At 48.8% G+C, this 14,954-nt stretch overlaps 1 protein-coding gene across 9 annotated transcripts in view; it reads right to left on the minus strand.

Annotated features, from left to right (window-relative positions):
* Positions 1–8,932: 8,932 nt before the first annotated feature.
* The window catches only part of PEMT (phosphatidylethanolamine N-methyltransferase), a 97,345-nt gene continuing 91,323 nt past the window's right edge, over positions 8,933–14,954 (minus strand). For all 9 annotated transcript variants that reach the window (XM_039492133.1, XM_039492128.1, XM_039492130.1 and 6 more), the window contains 2 exons: positions 14,200–14,274; positions 8,933–12,489 (listed from right to left, as the gene is read on the minus strand). In XM_039492133.1, coding sequence (XP_039348067.1) covers positions 14,246–14,274 — 29 coding nt within the window. In that variant the 3' untranslated portion in view covers positions 8,933–12,489; positions 14,200–14,245. The remainder of the gene's footprint in view (positions 12,490–14,199; positions 14,275–14,954) is intronic.

The following is a 14,954-nucleotide window of genomic DNA, read 5'->3' on the forward strand; positions in this document are numbered from 1 at the left end:
GTGTGGCTAGAGTCTCAATTGTTCCAGAGTCACTTTAAAAAATGAAAATTGAAAGTCTTTCTCTCTTATGATGGCAAAGAAAAACTTGTAAATGTGAAGCAGTGATGTTTGCTTGAGTTTGCAGAGAGCCTGAAACAACAGATATGAGGTGAGAAGTGCTCCATTCATCTCAATGGGTGTTGACTCCGAGGCCAATGATGCTAGTTAACAGTACTGACATTTAAAGTATTTCACTGCTCATCACAGCGTGTAAGAAAGGAGAGTAAGGATCAGTTTAGGAAGATGTACTCCAGTAGCTCCTTAAGTGGAAGGAGCATGAAGGACTAGCCGGGGAGGATGATGCAGCAACTAACATGCACAGGCCTCTAACAACACATGGCAGGGTTGTGGGGGAGAGCAGGGCACTTCCCATCCCAGTACTGACCTAGCCTGGCTGGTGAGATCAAAGCAAATGGGGATGTGGAGGTGGTTACTCAAACGGAACTTTCTGCTCAAGCTGGGGCGATTCTGGGATTTATCAGGTGCCTTCCAGGCAATCAGCTGATTCTCAGGGTAGGTGGGAGGTACAGAGGACAAGAACAGGGGATCTGAGGGGAACAATCTGGTCCTTCCCACTCTAGGGCTGCCATCAGTCCGAGTCAGCCGTGCCCCACCGAGACCATCCAGTTGTGATAGGATAATAGGGCGTGTCCCACATCAGTGGGGAAGCTGGCGGCCTTTCTGTGGCCTGTGCTGGATTGGGTGAATGGCTGCATTTTCTTCACCCAGCTGAGCTTTCCACAAGAGGGCAGCATCTTGTACTAACACAGCTGGTGCTACCGGCCCCTTTGCTCCAATGCAAAGCTGATGGAACACTACCCAGGAGGAAATGTCGAGGGTCAGTTTTCTTCCTGAAAATTTCCTCTTTTTGTAGGTCCCTTATGACATCAAGGTAGGTGGGGGTAATGGCCCATAGACTTCCACGAGCCCAACACCTGTGCTGGAGCCTGAGGAGTGATTCAAATATGCCTGTACAATATTTGATGTGGCTGCATCTGTGGAGTCGCCTTGCAGACACCTTGGCAGAACGGGATTATTGTGTCCTGGGGAGAAGAAGGATTCCCTCCGAAGCAGCTGAGGTTCCCATCTTTTGCTATTTACTTACAGTCACAAAACAATATCCCTGCATGTAGTTAACTGCGTGTCAGTGTTGCCACCGACCCTCTGACCCCAGTGAAATTCATCGGCAAGAGGCAAACATCCAGGCAGCTGATGTGCCAATGAATGCTATTTTGAAGATGAATTTCCTTCCTCTCCCAGACATCTCCGCGCTGATTTACACCGGTGCCTGTTCTTGACAGGGGACTCAGGGAGTTAATGGGAAGCGAAATGGCCAGAGCTAAGCCTGTCACTTTGATTCTTTCCCTGATAATGTACTGGCTGTGCTCAGCTGAGTGGGATGGCTGAAGTGTCTCTCAGTCAGAGGCCACCTCTCACATTTAGCACAGAACAGCGCATAGAGCTGATGTATCTGCAGCCTCTAAATGAACACTCTGTGCTTTGGGAACTTTGAACAGCAGGAACTTTCTGAAAGTCTCTTGCTGAGTGTGGCGGGTCACTCCTGTGCATGCCACTGCCACCAAGAACCACCTGTGGGTAGCCCCGAGACCCGGGACCTGCCCGTAACGCACAGCTGGTGGCACAGCAGCAACACAACCGCTTAGCAGCACTACCTTGGCCGCTTGGAACTTCACGTCACCATCAAGGGTGGAATTCAGATCCTCCCACTCCAGAAGCACTGGCCAAAGCAGAATCTGCAATTACTTGTGAACAATATAAGGCGGATGATGCATGACTGAGCAGTTCTTATACCAGCCAGCAGAGAAAAGGAAAAGAACATAAGAATGGCCCTACTGGGTCTGACCAAGGGTCCATCTAGCCCAGTATCCTGTCTTCCGACGCTGGCCAGTGCCAGGTGCCCCAGAGGGAATGAACAGGACAAGTAATCACCAAGTGATCCATCCCCTGTCACTCATTCCCAGCAAACAGACATGCACACTTGACTGTTTCAATCCAGATTATACCAGGGGTTCTCTACCCACAGGCCACTTCCCAATCAGCACACAGCTGCAGCCCATGTGACATCCTCAGGACCATACAGGTAGTATATATATATATATTGTGGCTGTGGCCCATATGACACACAGAGAGCTGCATATGCAGCCCACAGCGGTAGATAGGTTGAGAACCACTGGATTATACCCTAGGTGAAATCCCATCGCCGCCAGGCAATTTGCTGCTGTCCATTTACTTTCTTAATAGGGATTCAAATATGAACCCATTGTGCTAATCAGCCTACAACAACCTCTGGCCCAGGGGAGCACGCCTGGGCCTCTGTTCGGAGGAAGTGCCCTGCAAAATCCCTGGGGATCTTCCTGTGGGTAGAACTGTTCAGAACTGATCTCGCCTGGCGCAGAGAACACTCCAATGCCTTTGCCTACACAGGAGGATTTCTCTCTTAATAAAGCTGTTGCGGCTGCATCTCCCTCAGCTTGGAAGCAGCATGGTCTAGTGGACTAAAACACGGGTCACTATCAGGGACTCCTAATTTCTGCCACTGACTCACGGTCTGACCATTGGCAAGACCTGTCACTTTGTTGTGCCTCAGTTTCCCCGAGATCCCGAACCACAACCTGACTCCTAGGGCAGATATAAGGATGAATTAGCTAATGTTGGTGCAGAGTCTTGGAGCTAAAATGCAGTCAAGCTGGGCAAACAGTGGGAAGCATTCATTTCCCTCTGGCCTCTCAAATACTGTTACTGCAAGTGCAGCCGTGCTGTGGGGCAGCACATGGCGTGCTGCAGAGTAAATGCTAGTTCTTTTTAAACCATTTTCCACTTGTGCCAGTTCAGATGAGACGAGCAGGGTTTATTTACCTTGCAGCCCATGTTTATTCTTCAAAGGTCTGCACTGGCTAACAGTGTTTGTTTAAGGTGGTGAATGCCTGATAGCCCTCCCTCCCAATGCCAGCTCAGTCTAAGAAATGCAGCTTGCGGGGGCAAAAAGCAAATATTAGCAACTGATCACACGTGCCCCAGAGCTGCTAGGAAGGGCTTGGAGGTCTGTCTTTGGTTTTCAGAACAACATGCGGTGCCCTGCTTGTGCCACAGTCACCTGAAGTGAAAGGACTGTAGGTTAGTGCCTTGGCAGATGCCAGGTGCCTCCGATCCCTGAATAAATAGGTACTCCATAACAGAGCTGGGCCCACCATGCCAATTCAACCCTCCTGAACTCAGGGGACGTTCAGGCCAGGATAGAAACGTTGTGTCTCACTTTGCCTCTCATGATGTTTGTTGTAGGGGAGAGACAGGAGACACCCTCACTAACTCTAATGGGGAGGCTTGCATTGAGGCTGCTGGACACAACCCAACCCAACCCTGGGTGTCCTTACTAAACAAACACCTCCTGTGCAGTTTAAGGTCAACCAGTAACATTGAAGCTGGAAATAATTGTTAACAGTGAGGGTAATTAACCACTAGAATCAATTGCCAAGAAAGGTGTTGGATTCTCCATCATTTGAAGCTTTCAAATGAAGCCGAGATGTCTTTCTAACAGATGCTGGAGATCAACCACAAATTGTTGGATGTTCTGCAGGAGTTATTGGGTGAACTGCTTCAGCCTGTGTTATGCAGGAGCTCAGACAAAGTGCCCAAACATCTACCAAATCTATTCGGTCATCTAGTCCATCCCCAAGTTATTGAAAGATTGTTCCCTTCCAGTTCTGTTTTCTAGCACTTTATCCAATCTAGTTCTAAGTAGGTTTCCCCACTGATGGAGGAAATAACTACTGGCTCCTACTGGGTGGTTTTCATGGCGAGAACTAGGCTGCCAGACACAGAGATGATGTCAAACCAATACTTTCAACTTCTTAGAAATACTGCGCTAGCTCATCAGAGAGGAGTTAAACCTTTCCTTCGAAATGGCCAGGATAGTCTCAGAATCCTTCCCTGAAAGTCAAACATTGTCCACAAATTCTAAATGGAGCCTTTGTAATTTTTTTTCCACTGTGGCCTTCGTAGTAAAGAATATTCCACCCAAGCCACACCTGAGTTTACCATGCAGGTACTCATGGAATCTAAGTGATAACCTATATGGAAAAAAAGACAAACCTTGGATCCCAATCAGAATTTTGTTATAACACAACCTTTAGCCTATTTTATTTATTTATTTATTTTTTTAAGGAGTAAAGCAGATGGCTATGAATTACCAATGGACTTTTGCAAAACCCAGATTCACAGCAGGCAAAACTAGTTCCAAACATACAGCAGAGTAGATTAGTAGATATCAGCGCCATTATATGAGGTAGTAAAAAAACAGGACACGTTTAGCGTAAATCAGAGAAAACTTATGTCCCCCTTTTTGGACAAAATTGGTGCATGACTGGTATGTGCAAATGGGGAAGCATCAAACTAGTCTGGAATTTGATTTAAAACGGGCTAATCGAAGGGTGGAAGTAGTTTTGCAAAACCTCAAACAGGGCTGGTTCTGACTGAGGTCCAACCCCCTCACCCCAACTTTTAGAATATTCTGATTTTAAATCATAATTAAATTTGTTTGTAAACTATTTTCAAGCAAAACTAAAGTGACAATGGCTATGGCTTTGCACTGTCATAAAGGACCTTTTGCATGAATGGAGGGTAATGGTCAGAGTGGGAGAGGGAAGGGTGGTGTACACGAATCACACTCTGCCCACAAACCCATGCTCCTCCCATTAACCTAGAGTAGCTGAATATTTCTCTTAAAGTGGTCAGCAAAAAAGGAAAAAATGAACAGTTAAAGTGACATTGTTAGGTTTCAGAGTCAACACTCCCAGAGAGACAAAAAGGGCAGCTCAGCTCTCTCGGAACTAGTGTTTCAGACTGTTCATTAGCAGATTCAGGAAGATGGCACCGCAACAAGGATTTGTAACTAATTTAAGGGGAAAAAAGGAGAGACGGAAGCTTAGATTCTGCTGAAACTGATGGGAGAATCGGGTCCTTTGTAGCCAGCGTCAGCATACTTTCCCCATCTGACTGCTGCATTGGGGTGACACCACAGAGGGGTAAAGCAACAAAAGAAAAAAAGATACAGAGAAGGAATGCTAAGGATTCCAGACAGGATTTGTAGGTGAAAAACAAAATGTCTACTGTATATTTAAAGGTCAAGAAAGGGAAGTCTGGGTAATTGGAGCAAGACAGCAGGGATAGCCAGGGACGGGAAAGATCATGGCAAGAAGCTGAATGTTAAATGTAATAACGGCCATGGCGGAGAGTGGCAGGAACATGCATTTAGACACTGGATGGGGCTTGGGGTTTTTTTGGGGTGGTGGTGGGGGGGTGAGAGCTTGAAGATCTTAGTTGTGCAAAGCAATCTGAGCAACTAGGGGCCTGATTCTGCACACACTGACTCTGGTGTAAGCTCAGACTTATGCTACTGAAGCCAATGGAGCTACACCACTACTACGAGATCAGACTTAGCTCTCGGGCTGTCCAACTGGGAAAGAGGTTTCATAGTTTAGTGCAAAGACTCCAGTTTTAACTGACCCAACGGTAGCACTGGTCTCAAGCTGTAAGACTTGGCTCTGGGTCTTGAATAGCCCAGAAGATCAGGGCTGTCAGGTATCATTAGCATCCCTGTTTGAGATGCAAAGGAAGCTGGCTAATTATGCACCCAGTCCAGGGGCCCTTCTGCCTCAGGACCTTTTCCCACCCACAACCCAGCATCCCAGCTATGTCCGTGAGCCAGCCCTACAGCGCTGCAGGAATTCTCAGTAAGACAGGAGCAACTCTCCCCTCTCGGCTTCTCTAGGGAAGCTCCAGGCTCTTCCACACCCTCCGTCCAGCACAAGCCCCACATCGTGGGAAGGGGTCCACAATCCGCAGGGCTCTGTCTCCACCTCTCAGGCGCTGGCTGTTCCCATCCCGCATTTGGCATTATGCACCCAGGCAGCACGATCCCTTTGCTCTGCCTAAGCTCAGGCAAAGTCCTCCACTGTGAGCGGGTGGGGGAGCAGCCCAGACACTGGGCCCCTGCTCTGCCCTGTGCTCTAAGCCGGCCTGCACCCCAGCTCGGCTCTTTCTTTCCTTCCCTCTCACTCACCCACTCCCAACCTGTCCCTATTCACAAAGGTCCCTGTTCTTCTATGTAGCAAACTAGGCCTCATTTTCCCACCTAGTCCCTCCCTGGCTTGCATATCTCTATGGAGTGAAACATGGAGCAGGCCCAAGCCTCCTCTCTTTATAGCCTGCAGGTGTGCGGCACACAGTCAAGGGGCAGACCAGCTAATTAAGGAAAGGCAAGAGGGAGTGACTCAGTGAGGGACGGCCTCTCCTCAGAGCAATGGACCACACCTGCCTGGGATGGGGAGGGGGGGGGGCGGGGCAGGCAGCACAGGTGGGGTCTATCAGCTCAGCCCCACAGTGACTGGCGGGGAGTTAATCAAGGCCTGCCCCGCTGCCGATTGCTATTGTACCTATCACAGTGCCAGGTGCCTCACAAGAGTTAGCAGGGCTAAAATGCAGCTTTGTGCAATGGCCCAGTTCCACCTCCTTCCCCCAAAACAGCAAAGAGCCCAGCACACTGCTCTTTGGCTTTCCCTGAGGGCCACTCCCGCGCATTTCTCTTCCGCCGCTCTATAAATCCACGGCGCGCCCGGCCTGCAGATCTGGTCACTCCATCTCAAGCTATATTGGCATTGGAAAAGGTTCAGAAAAGGGCAACAAAAATGATTAGGGGTTTGGAACGGCTGTCATATGAGGAGAGATTAATAAGACTGGGACTTTTCGGCTTTGAAAGGAGACGACTAAGGGGGGACATGATAGAGGTCTATAAAATCGTGACTGGTGTGGAGAAAGTAAATCAGGAAGTGTTATTTACTCCTCCTCATAAACACAAGAACTAGGGGCCACCAAATGAAATTAATAGGCAGCAGGTTTAAAACAAACAAAAGGAAGGTTTTTTTCCACACAATGCACAGTCAACCTGTGGAACTCCTTGCCAGAGGATGTTGTGAAGACCAAGCCTATAACAGGGTTCAAAAAAGAACTAAATAAGTTCCTGGAGGATAGGTCCAGGAGGGGCAGGGATGCAAAACCGTGCTCTGAAGTGTCTTTAGCCTCTGCTTGTCCCCCACTCTGTTTTCATCTAAAGAAAATTCTGACTTATGATTCCTTGAGACTAAGCTCCTCTGGTTTCATCCTGAGCTTACTCCTGTTCTACCCAGAGTCTCTCCACAGACTGCTGCAGGGGGCTGTTGAATGTATTTCTCTGTATTGAGATGCTGCCCTGAGGCCCAAATCAGGCTCAGGGGTCCCACTCTGTGGCGTCCTGCAAGGGCTGTCCCTGCCCCAGTGATTGTACCGGCTCAGGAGGCGATTGTGCAACCCCGTCTCCCAAGGGTGAGCACTGACACGACCGGCCCCGCTGATGTGACCAGGACAATCAGGGTAAGGGTCTGTCTACGCAGCAACTAGACACCTGTGGCTGGCCTGTGCCAGCCGACGGGGGCTCGTGGGGTTCGGGCTGTGGGGTTGTTCCACTGCTGTGTAAACGTCTGGGCACCCTGCGAGGGGGGAGGGTCCCAGAGCTTGGACTCTAGCTCGAGGCCCAAAGTCTACACAGCAATAAAACAGCTCCGCAGCCCGAGTCGGCTGGCCCAGGCCAGCCACAGGTGTCTAGTTGCTGAGTGCCCAGAATAAAGGCTACATGATCTAACCCTTAACAGGGACCAAGTGACAAGAGGACAGTACAGCACCGAGCACTCTGGGGTCCTGGTTCATGACTAAGGCTCCCAGGCACAATGGCCTCGATCCTCAAAGGTATTTAGGCTCCTAACTCCAGTGGTTTCAGTAGGGGATAAATAACCTTTTAGGATATGGGCCTATGGTGATACAAATAAATAATAACCAGGCCCTATCTTTATTCTAGTTAGATGTTTACGTCTTAGGAAAGAATCTTTTCATTTGAAAATACTAACGATCCATCCGCAAATGTGGGATTGTTTATATCAGTTACTTGAAGCCGCAACAAGCAGCTCTGACATAAATCGGCTGCATAATATAATGCATCTTCCCCTCATTGGTTGCTATGGGTACAGGGCCACTTTAACATCTGACTGTAAACATTAGCTGTGAAGGGGATGTGGAAACTTTGCTAAAAATAAAATACTATGCAAAAGTCTTTATAAAGAAGGTTGGTGACAAAGAAGAATCCCCCCGACTGAATGGTTTTGAAACGCAAACAGAAATGCAGTGTCCGCAAGACAGACTGGATGCAAACAACGTTTTGATTCAAAAACGGATTTAATTCTCTTTTGGGAACATCAGGCAGTGACATATAAAGGAAATGGAGCAAATTACAACCATGCAAAAGCTACAGCATGTTCCACTATTTTACAGGGGTGGACTCAAAAGGAGGAAACAGAAGCACCAACAGGTGACACATGGTCTGGCACAGTTTGGGGGTTTCATTTTATTTGCAGAAAAATCAACGTTTGTGCCATGGCAATTCCCGCCCCCCCTTCCTGGCACCTGCACAAAGGTTCCCGGATGCTGGAGCCAGTTCAGAAAGTAAAAACCAAAGGGAGGTGGGGAGTTCCAGAGACTTGAAGTGAAATGTGCAGAGGAACTAAATCAGGTGGATATTAGACTGTTTGGATGCGACAGAGAAGAAATCCAGGGGGAACCAAGGGTGGCGGCAGACTCACAATGGCAGACAATATAGGGAGTAAGAGGACCACTGGCATTTACTAAGGACATTATCATGCTCAGTTATACCCAGGGGCGGCTCTAGACATTTCGCCGCCCCAAGCACGGCGGCATGCCACGGGGGGCGCTCTGCCGGTAGTCGGTCCCGCAGCTCCGGTGGACCTCCCACAGGCACGCCTGCGGGAGGTCCACCGGAGCCGCCTGCTGCCCTCCCGGCAACCGGCAGAGCGCCCCCCGCGGCATGCCGCCCCAAGCACGCGCTTGGTGTGCTGGGGCCTGGAGCCGCCCCTGGTTATACCACGTGTTGACGTTCTTTCCAGCCAGCGATCTCAGTGCTTTACAAACACTACTTAATACTCACAACAATGCTGGGCCGTGGGTCAGATTATTACTTCCAATGCACAAACGGGGGTGCCGAGGCATGGAGAGATTAAGTGACTTTCCTGAGATCATGGAGTGGGTCAGTGGTGTCCTAGGAACCCAGGAGTCCTAACTCCCAATCTCTAGCTTTAATCCCAATTCCTCTCAGTAACAATGCAAGCTCCCCTTCGCGTGGCTTTCCATTCCCTCACTAAAACTGACTCTTCACATGGCTTTCTTCTCAGAGTGCCTCTAGCCATCACAGGAGTCCATACACATCATTCACTCAGGCTGGGAGCTTTAACCCTTTGCCATTCCCATTCAGAATGAATTTGAACCCTAGTATCTTTTGAATAACTAGACACAAGGGCTGGGATTTCAATCCCTGGTGTGCAGAGGGGATGGCTGAACGGCTCAATGCTAATGAAAACAATAGGGAAGAAAGAAAAATAACCTAAAACCCCCACAGCGGGACAGAGATGAAAAGATCATTAGCACCGGCGATGGCGGTCAGGAATGCAGGCTCTCTGCAAAAAAATAATGGAGGAAAATTGGAACATTCCTCTTGGGGGGCTGTGCTTCGGCAACACTGTCTGAGGTCATTCGCTTCATCCAGGGTACAACATTTTGTAGCAGAGAGAGAGAGAGAGAGAGAGAGAAGAGGGGGGTCTGATGAGCTTTCACTCTGCACAGTGAACCCCGCCTGCCCTTTGATCAAGCACCGAACACGTAGACGCTGTCCCTGCACCGCCATCGAGCACTCTCGTTAATAACGATGGAACAAGTCAGTGAGTGGAATGAAAAGACGGAGGGCATGAGACAGTCAAAAGGCAGCTCAATAGAGACTACAATGAATCAAGGCTCTATTCTTTGCAGGGACCCTTTTCCGGAGAGACACCGTGCCCTTCCATGGCACCTTGCAGCCCAGCATCTCAAGACACTTTCCGCATGTTAATTTGAATTAAGCCTCACAAAAGCCCTGTGAGGGTAGGGTCAGCATTACCGATGGGAGGCACAGGCCATGATTGCACCTGCAGCTCCCCTAGACTTCAGCTGGAGTTACGGGGGCTCAACAGTTCTAACATCTGAGCCCTAAGGCCCAGAGCTTCAAGGGTATTTAGATGGCAAACTTCCACTGAGGGAGTGGCAGAGCTCAGGCACTCAGGAGCCCCGACTGCCAGCCCCTCGCGCTACTCCCCAGACAACACCGCCATCTTCCCTTCTCGGAGGTGCCTGCATTATTTCCCCCTGGTGAAATACGCTCATTGCACGGTGCTTCTGCTCGCCCTGTTCCCCTAGGAACATGATCCCAGGTCACAGTGCTTTGCAGACACCTCCCTTCCTTCTCCGTTACTGGTTCAAAGATGGCAAAGTGCCACCTTCTGTAGGACACCAGCTGAGCCGAGAGGATGGAGCTTCTGGCCCCCACTGACTGGCGGAGTCATGATGTGTTTCACGCTCCTTCACAATAGAGGCTATTTGCAAAGTCACCACAGGATTTAGAGAAACCGGGATGCCTGCCAAAGTCAGAGGTGTCGACTTTTCAAGCAAATGGTGCAATTACAGCTCATGTCTGGATTAAATGCACCGTATTAAAAGTGCAGAGTGTCAGCTGAATACTAGGGACATCAATACAGTACAGCCTTTTGAAAGTCACTCTACTTAACCGTCTCATTCCAGGGACATCTGCAGGAAAGATCAGCTGGAACAGGCGACTGCTGTCCTGAGAAACTATTTACAAATGTCCCCCCGGGGCCCTGTTTACTATTTCATGGGCCCTGTAATTAGAAAATACAGCTGAGTTTTGTTTTGCTGGGGGTTTTTTTTGTGTTGTTTTGCTGGTTTCTAAAAACTGGTTTTGCTTCCTCCCAAGATGGGTGGGAGAAAGGTTGAAAGGTGCTGCATGATAGTCCTCTGAGCTAATCTCCTTCTTCTTGGTTACTTTCTTTGTGTGTCTGAGCTTCAGCTTTTGTGAGCCAGGGCAATAGGAGGAGACATAAAGGGTAGAGTGAGCCATACAGAACTCCTGGGCTCCTGCGAGTGCTTTTAGCTCTCTTATTCTGGCTGTTTCTCTGATTGTTACAACTGCCGTGGTAGAATTCATTGGCAGGATGGGGTGTGTTTGGCTAATAAGCAAGAGACATTTCAAAGGGAAAATGGGCAAATCACACATCCAGAGGACCAGCAAACCATGCCGTGTGTGGAGCAGCCCGAGAAACTGTCTCACAAAAGGAGAAAGAGAGAAAAATAAAAAAAATTGTTATGTCACCACCATCTGAGCACCTCTCAGGTCCACACCAAGATCCTGGGATTCTCTGACTTCTGCTGTTTGCAAGTGAAAAAGAGAATTCTTTGGAGAACCGTTTCTTGCATGGTTCCTTTTGGCTGCGATGAGGCATGCTTTGTAGGACCAGTGGCAGGTCTAATCTGATGCGCATTGATGCTAGAGAGTAGGCTGGAAGCTTAAGTGGGCTTTGGCCAAGACTGGCAAAAGCGACTGGTGATTTTGAATGCCCAACCTGAAGCACTTTGACGGGGCCCGATGGCCACTCAGCACTTCCTGACCATTAGTCCTTTGAAGATGTCTCACTCTGGCCATCCAAAAATTGTGGCCTCCAAAATCACTAGTCACTTTTGGAAAATCTTGGCCAAATTTTGGTGAATTTAAGACTAGCGAAAGGTGCAGTGGCAGTAACTGTGCATGCAGACCAGCCAGGTACTTGCCCAAGCCTTTTGGTACAGGCCTTTACACGTGCAAGTCTAAAAATCAGGCCGCTTGGGCTAAATTTTCATAACACAAGCATGTGCAAATGTGTGTCTGGAATGACCTGATCTCCACTTGCAATGGGGCAGCCAGGCATGGCTTTACCTGGTTTGCACGTCCACGATGCAGGCTCACAGAGCGTGTATGCACTTTTGCACAATCGCGCCTGTTACGCCTTATGCAGTAGCTGGGTTTTTCTTGCAGCTTTATAGAGGTTAAATGTTTAACTTCAAGGTTACCTGCCGGTTTTGCCTTTCTTTCATGTTCAAGCCTATAATCAAAACACTTTTGCCTTGGCTGTTTTGGAACCAACTGGGAAGTGGGAACAAAATTCATTGTGAAGAAACCCTCCTAGCTGGGTTTTGTGGGGGTTTGAAGTTCAAAATTTCTTGAGAACTAGAGAGAGGGATTAGAAAGAGTCAGCGAATGCAAAGCTCAGGGAAGGGCATAATTAGAAGTCAGGCTGAGTTCTCTTATCCCATCAAATTATCTCGCGCAGGTGGATGGCCCAGCAGACCAACTCCCCTTATTGAAATCACCCGGCTCTTGCGCTCTCCTCAGTACTCTGCAAACACACCTGCTGCTGCTATTTCTTCTTTGCCGCCTTCTGTTTCTGCTGATAGATTTCTTCCGTGAAGGGTCTGTTGGGGGTGGGGAAAGGTAGAAAAAAATTCAAGACAACTATGTGCCATTAAACTGATACCACAATCTCTGCTCCTGGCCCCTCCTAACACCTAGAGATCAGGGAGACTCTGCTTTGGAACAAGAAACAATACAGCAGTCCCAGTAATTCCCATACCTATTGGCTGGAATGCAGCAGTGTGGGAGGCACTCTCTAATGCACTGGCTTTGTAGCTAGGTGTAACCCTTAGTGGCTGGGCCTACGGAGAGAGTATGGGACCTGCTACTAGCATCAGCTAACAAAGTTCTCCTTTAGCCTTTGTTTTAGGAGCAAGGTTCCAGCCCCTTCTCCCCGTGTGTGATTCATCTAGTGATTGGGACTGTTGCCTGCAGCATGCAAGTCTGTGACAAAACAAGGCCCAGGGTGTCAATGTCACTTTAAGCCCCCTGCACCGTGGTAGGAGCTTTGCAAAGGTGCCCCTCGCTGCCTTAGGGGAGGCTGCCAGCTCCCTCTGCAGCAGGCTCAGTAATGTCCCGCTGCAGCTACCGCTGGTGTGTGCAAAGGGGGAAATGGATAATGGCAGCCAGAGACAAGACTTGGAGGTCTTCAAAATCCATCCAGCTTTAATGACAGCTCCTAGGACCACCCACCCTGGGAAATGCCCAGAATCCCTGACTGTGGGGAGGCAAGAGGCTCACCTCGTAGGGAGACAAATGAGACTGGTTCCAAGCGCAGAGCCTGGGCTAAGTTCTCACTGCAGACATACATATTCCTGCCCTACAGCCGGCTGTCCAGTCCCAGAAGGATCATCCCAGGGGAATGGTGATCCTCTGGTGGCACAGAGTGGGCATAAGGGCTCCTACACAACCCTCTGCTGACTGCTAGTGTAGCTTGGGAAGCAGGGTGTGGCCAAAATACTATCATGTGCTATGCAAATCCTGGGCTTTTCAGCCTCTTCGGAACACTGGCTGCTGACATAAATGAGAGCAGTCCTCAAGGCTGCTCTAACCTGGTGCAGGCGGACTGGCTCTGCCCAGAGCCGCAGCAGGATGAGGGCAGCACAGAGGGGAGCTCGAAGCCCCCTTTGTTTCACATGCTCTGGCTCAAGCTGTGGGCAGTATGGCCAAAGGAGGAGGTAGCCCTTTAAATCTATTCTCACTCCCCTTCAAGACAAAAATGAAAGTAAAGAAAAATGAACAACCAAGTGGGAAACAGCTTCAGGGCACTAAGCCTCTCGCTTTTCAGGCTCCCTTTTATGCATCAGAAGCAAACGCCCAACCTACCATTTTCATCCTTTGCGGATCACCTTTAAGGCCATTTGAAATATATGTCATTGCTAAAGTACAATTGATGCCTCTGGTGGATATTCCAGGCAGCCACGTTTAGCATGTGCCTGGAGAGTGCAGTGCAAAAGATCAGAGGAGCCCAGAAAAGGAATTACAGAATGCAAACTAATTTTTGCAGTGCACCATCAGGATACCCACTCTACTCCTGTGGACTTCTTTATTGTCGTTGCCATGTAAATTCAAGACAGAGGCGGCCATTAAAAATATCGAATCTCCTTTTTCCTTAGAAGCTGTCCTAAAACCTGAATCTGTCCATTATCAAGGTGACTGAAAAAAAATAAACGTTCTTTTTTTCCATGGTGGGCTAAGTGGAATAACCTCTCCATTGGGACTCCGGCTTTGTCTTCAATTACTTTATCCTGTGCTCTTGAAAAGCTACTTACCCCTCGTACAGCATTGCAATCATATAAGAAACCGCTACTACCGCTGTCAGTAAAAGGCCAGCTGGGCTCGCATGCCTGTTTTCAAAAGAGAGAAGTGAAAGATCGGGTAAGTCAATGGGATTACGTAACGTGGTTTAGTAAGTGAAATGGGATGATATACTCCACGAGAGCACGCCCGTCTTAAATAAACAACAGGCAAGGGTTATTGTTTTGTATTGACTGTAAACTTAGACAGATGTCACTTGGCAAAGGTTATTTCCTGACCAGCTTCTTTCAGGTAAGCTATGTCTGTGCTAATAGCGCTGCTGCTTGGAAGATAAGTCCTGAGACTATAAGGCCATTTAAGAGTTGAAAACTCTGTTACATAAGACTGGGCACGGAGCCCCAGCACCATAAAGGAAATGGCTGATGCCCACAGACCCATGAGGGAAGAAGCTCCTGGGAGATGAAATATCACTAGTGTGTACAGGACACGTGGAAATAACAGCCAGACCAACCTAAGGACATTTGCTCCCAAGGCTGGGACTGAACTACCGAACTGAAATGGTTAGAACACAGGCTGATGGCACAGGTATAACATAGGACACCCAGGGCCTTTCTAAACACTCTATTGTGTGGCTCTATTCTAGCAGTTACAATAAACTGTCATGAATTAGGAAAGTCCCATTCAGTCACTTAGCCCTGGTCTACGCTGGGCGGGGGGGCAGGGGTGGGGGGAAATCGATCTAAGTTACGCAACTTCAGCTATGCGAATA

Source organism: Mauremys reevesii, linkage group 10 (genome assembly GCF_016161935.1).
Source record: "Mauremys reevesii isolate NIE-2019 linkage group 10, ASM1616193v1, whole genome shotgun sequence".
NCBI lineage: Eukaryota > Metazoa > Chordata > Testudines > Geoemydidae > Mauremys > Mauremys reevesii.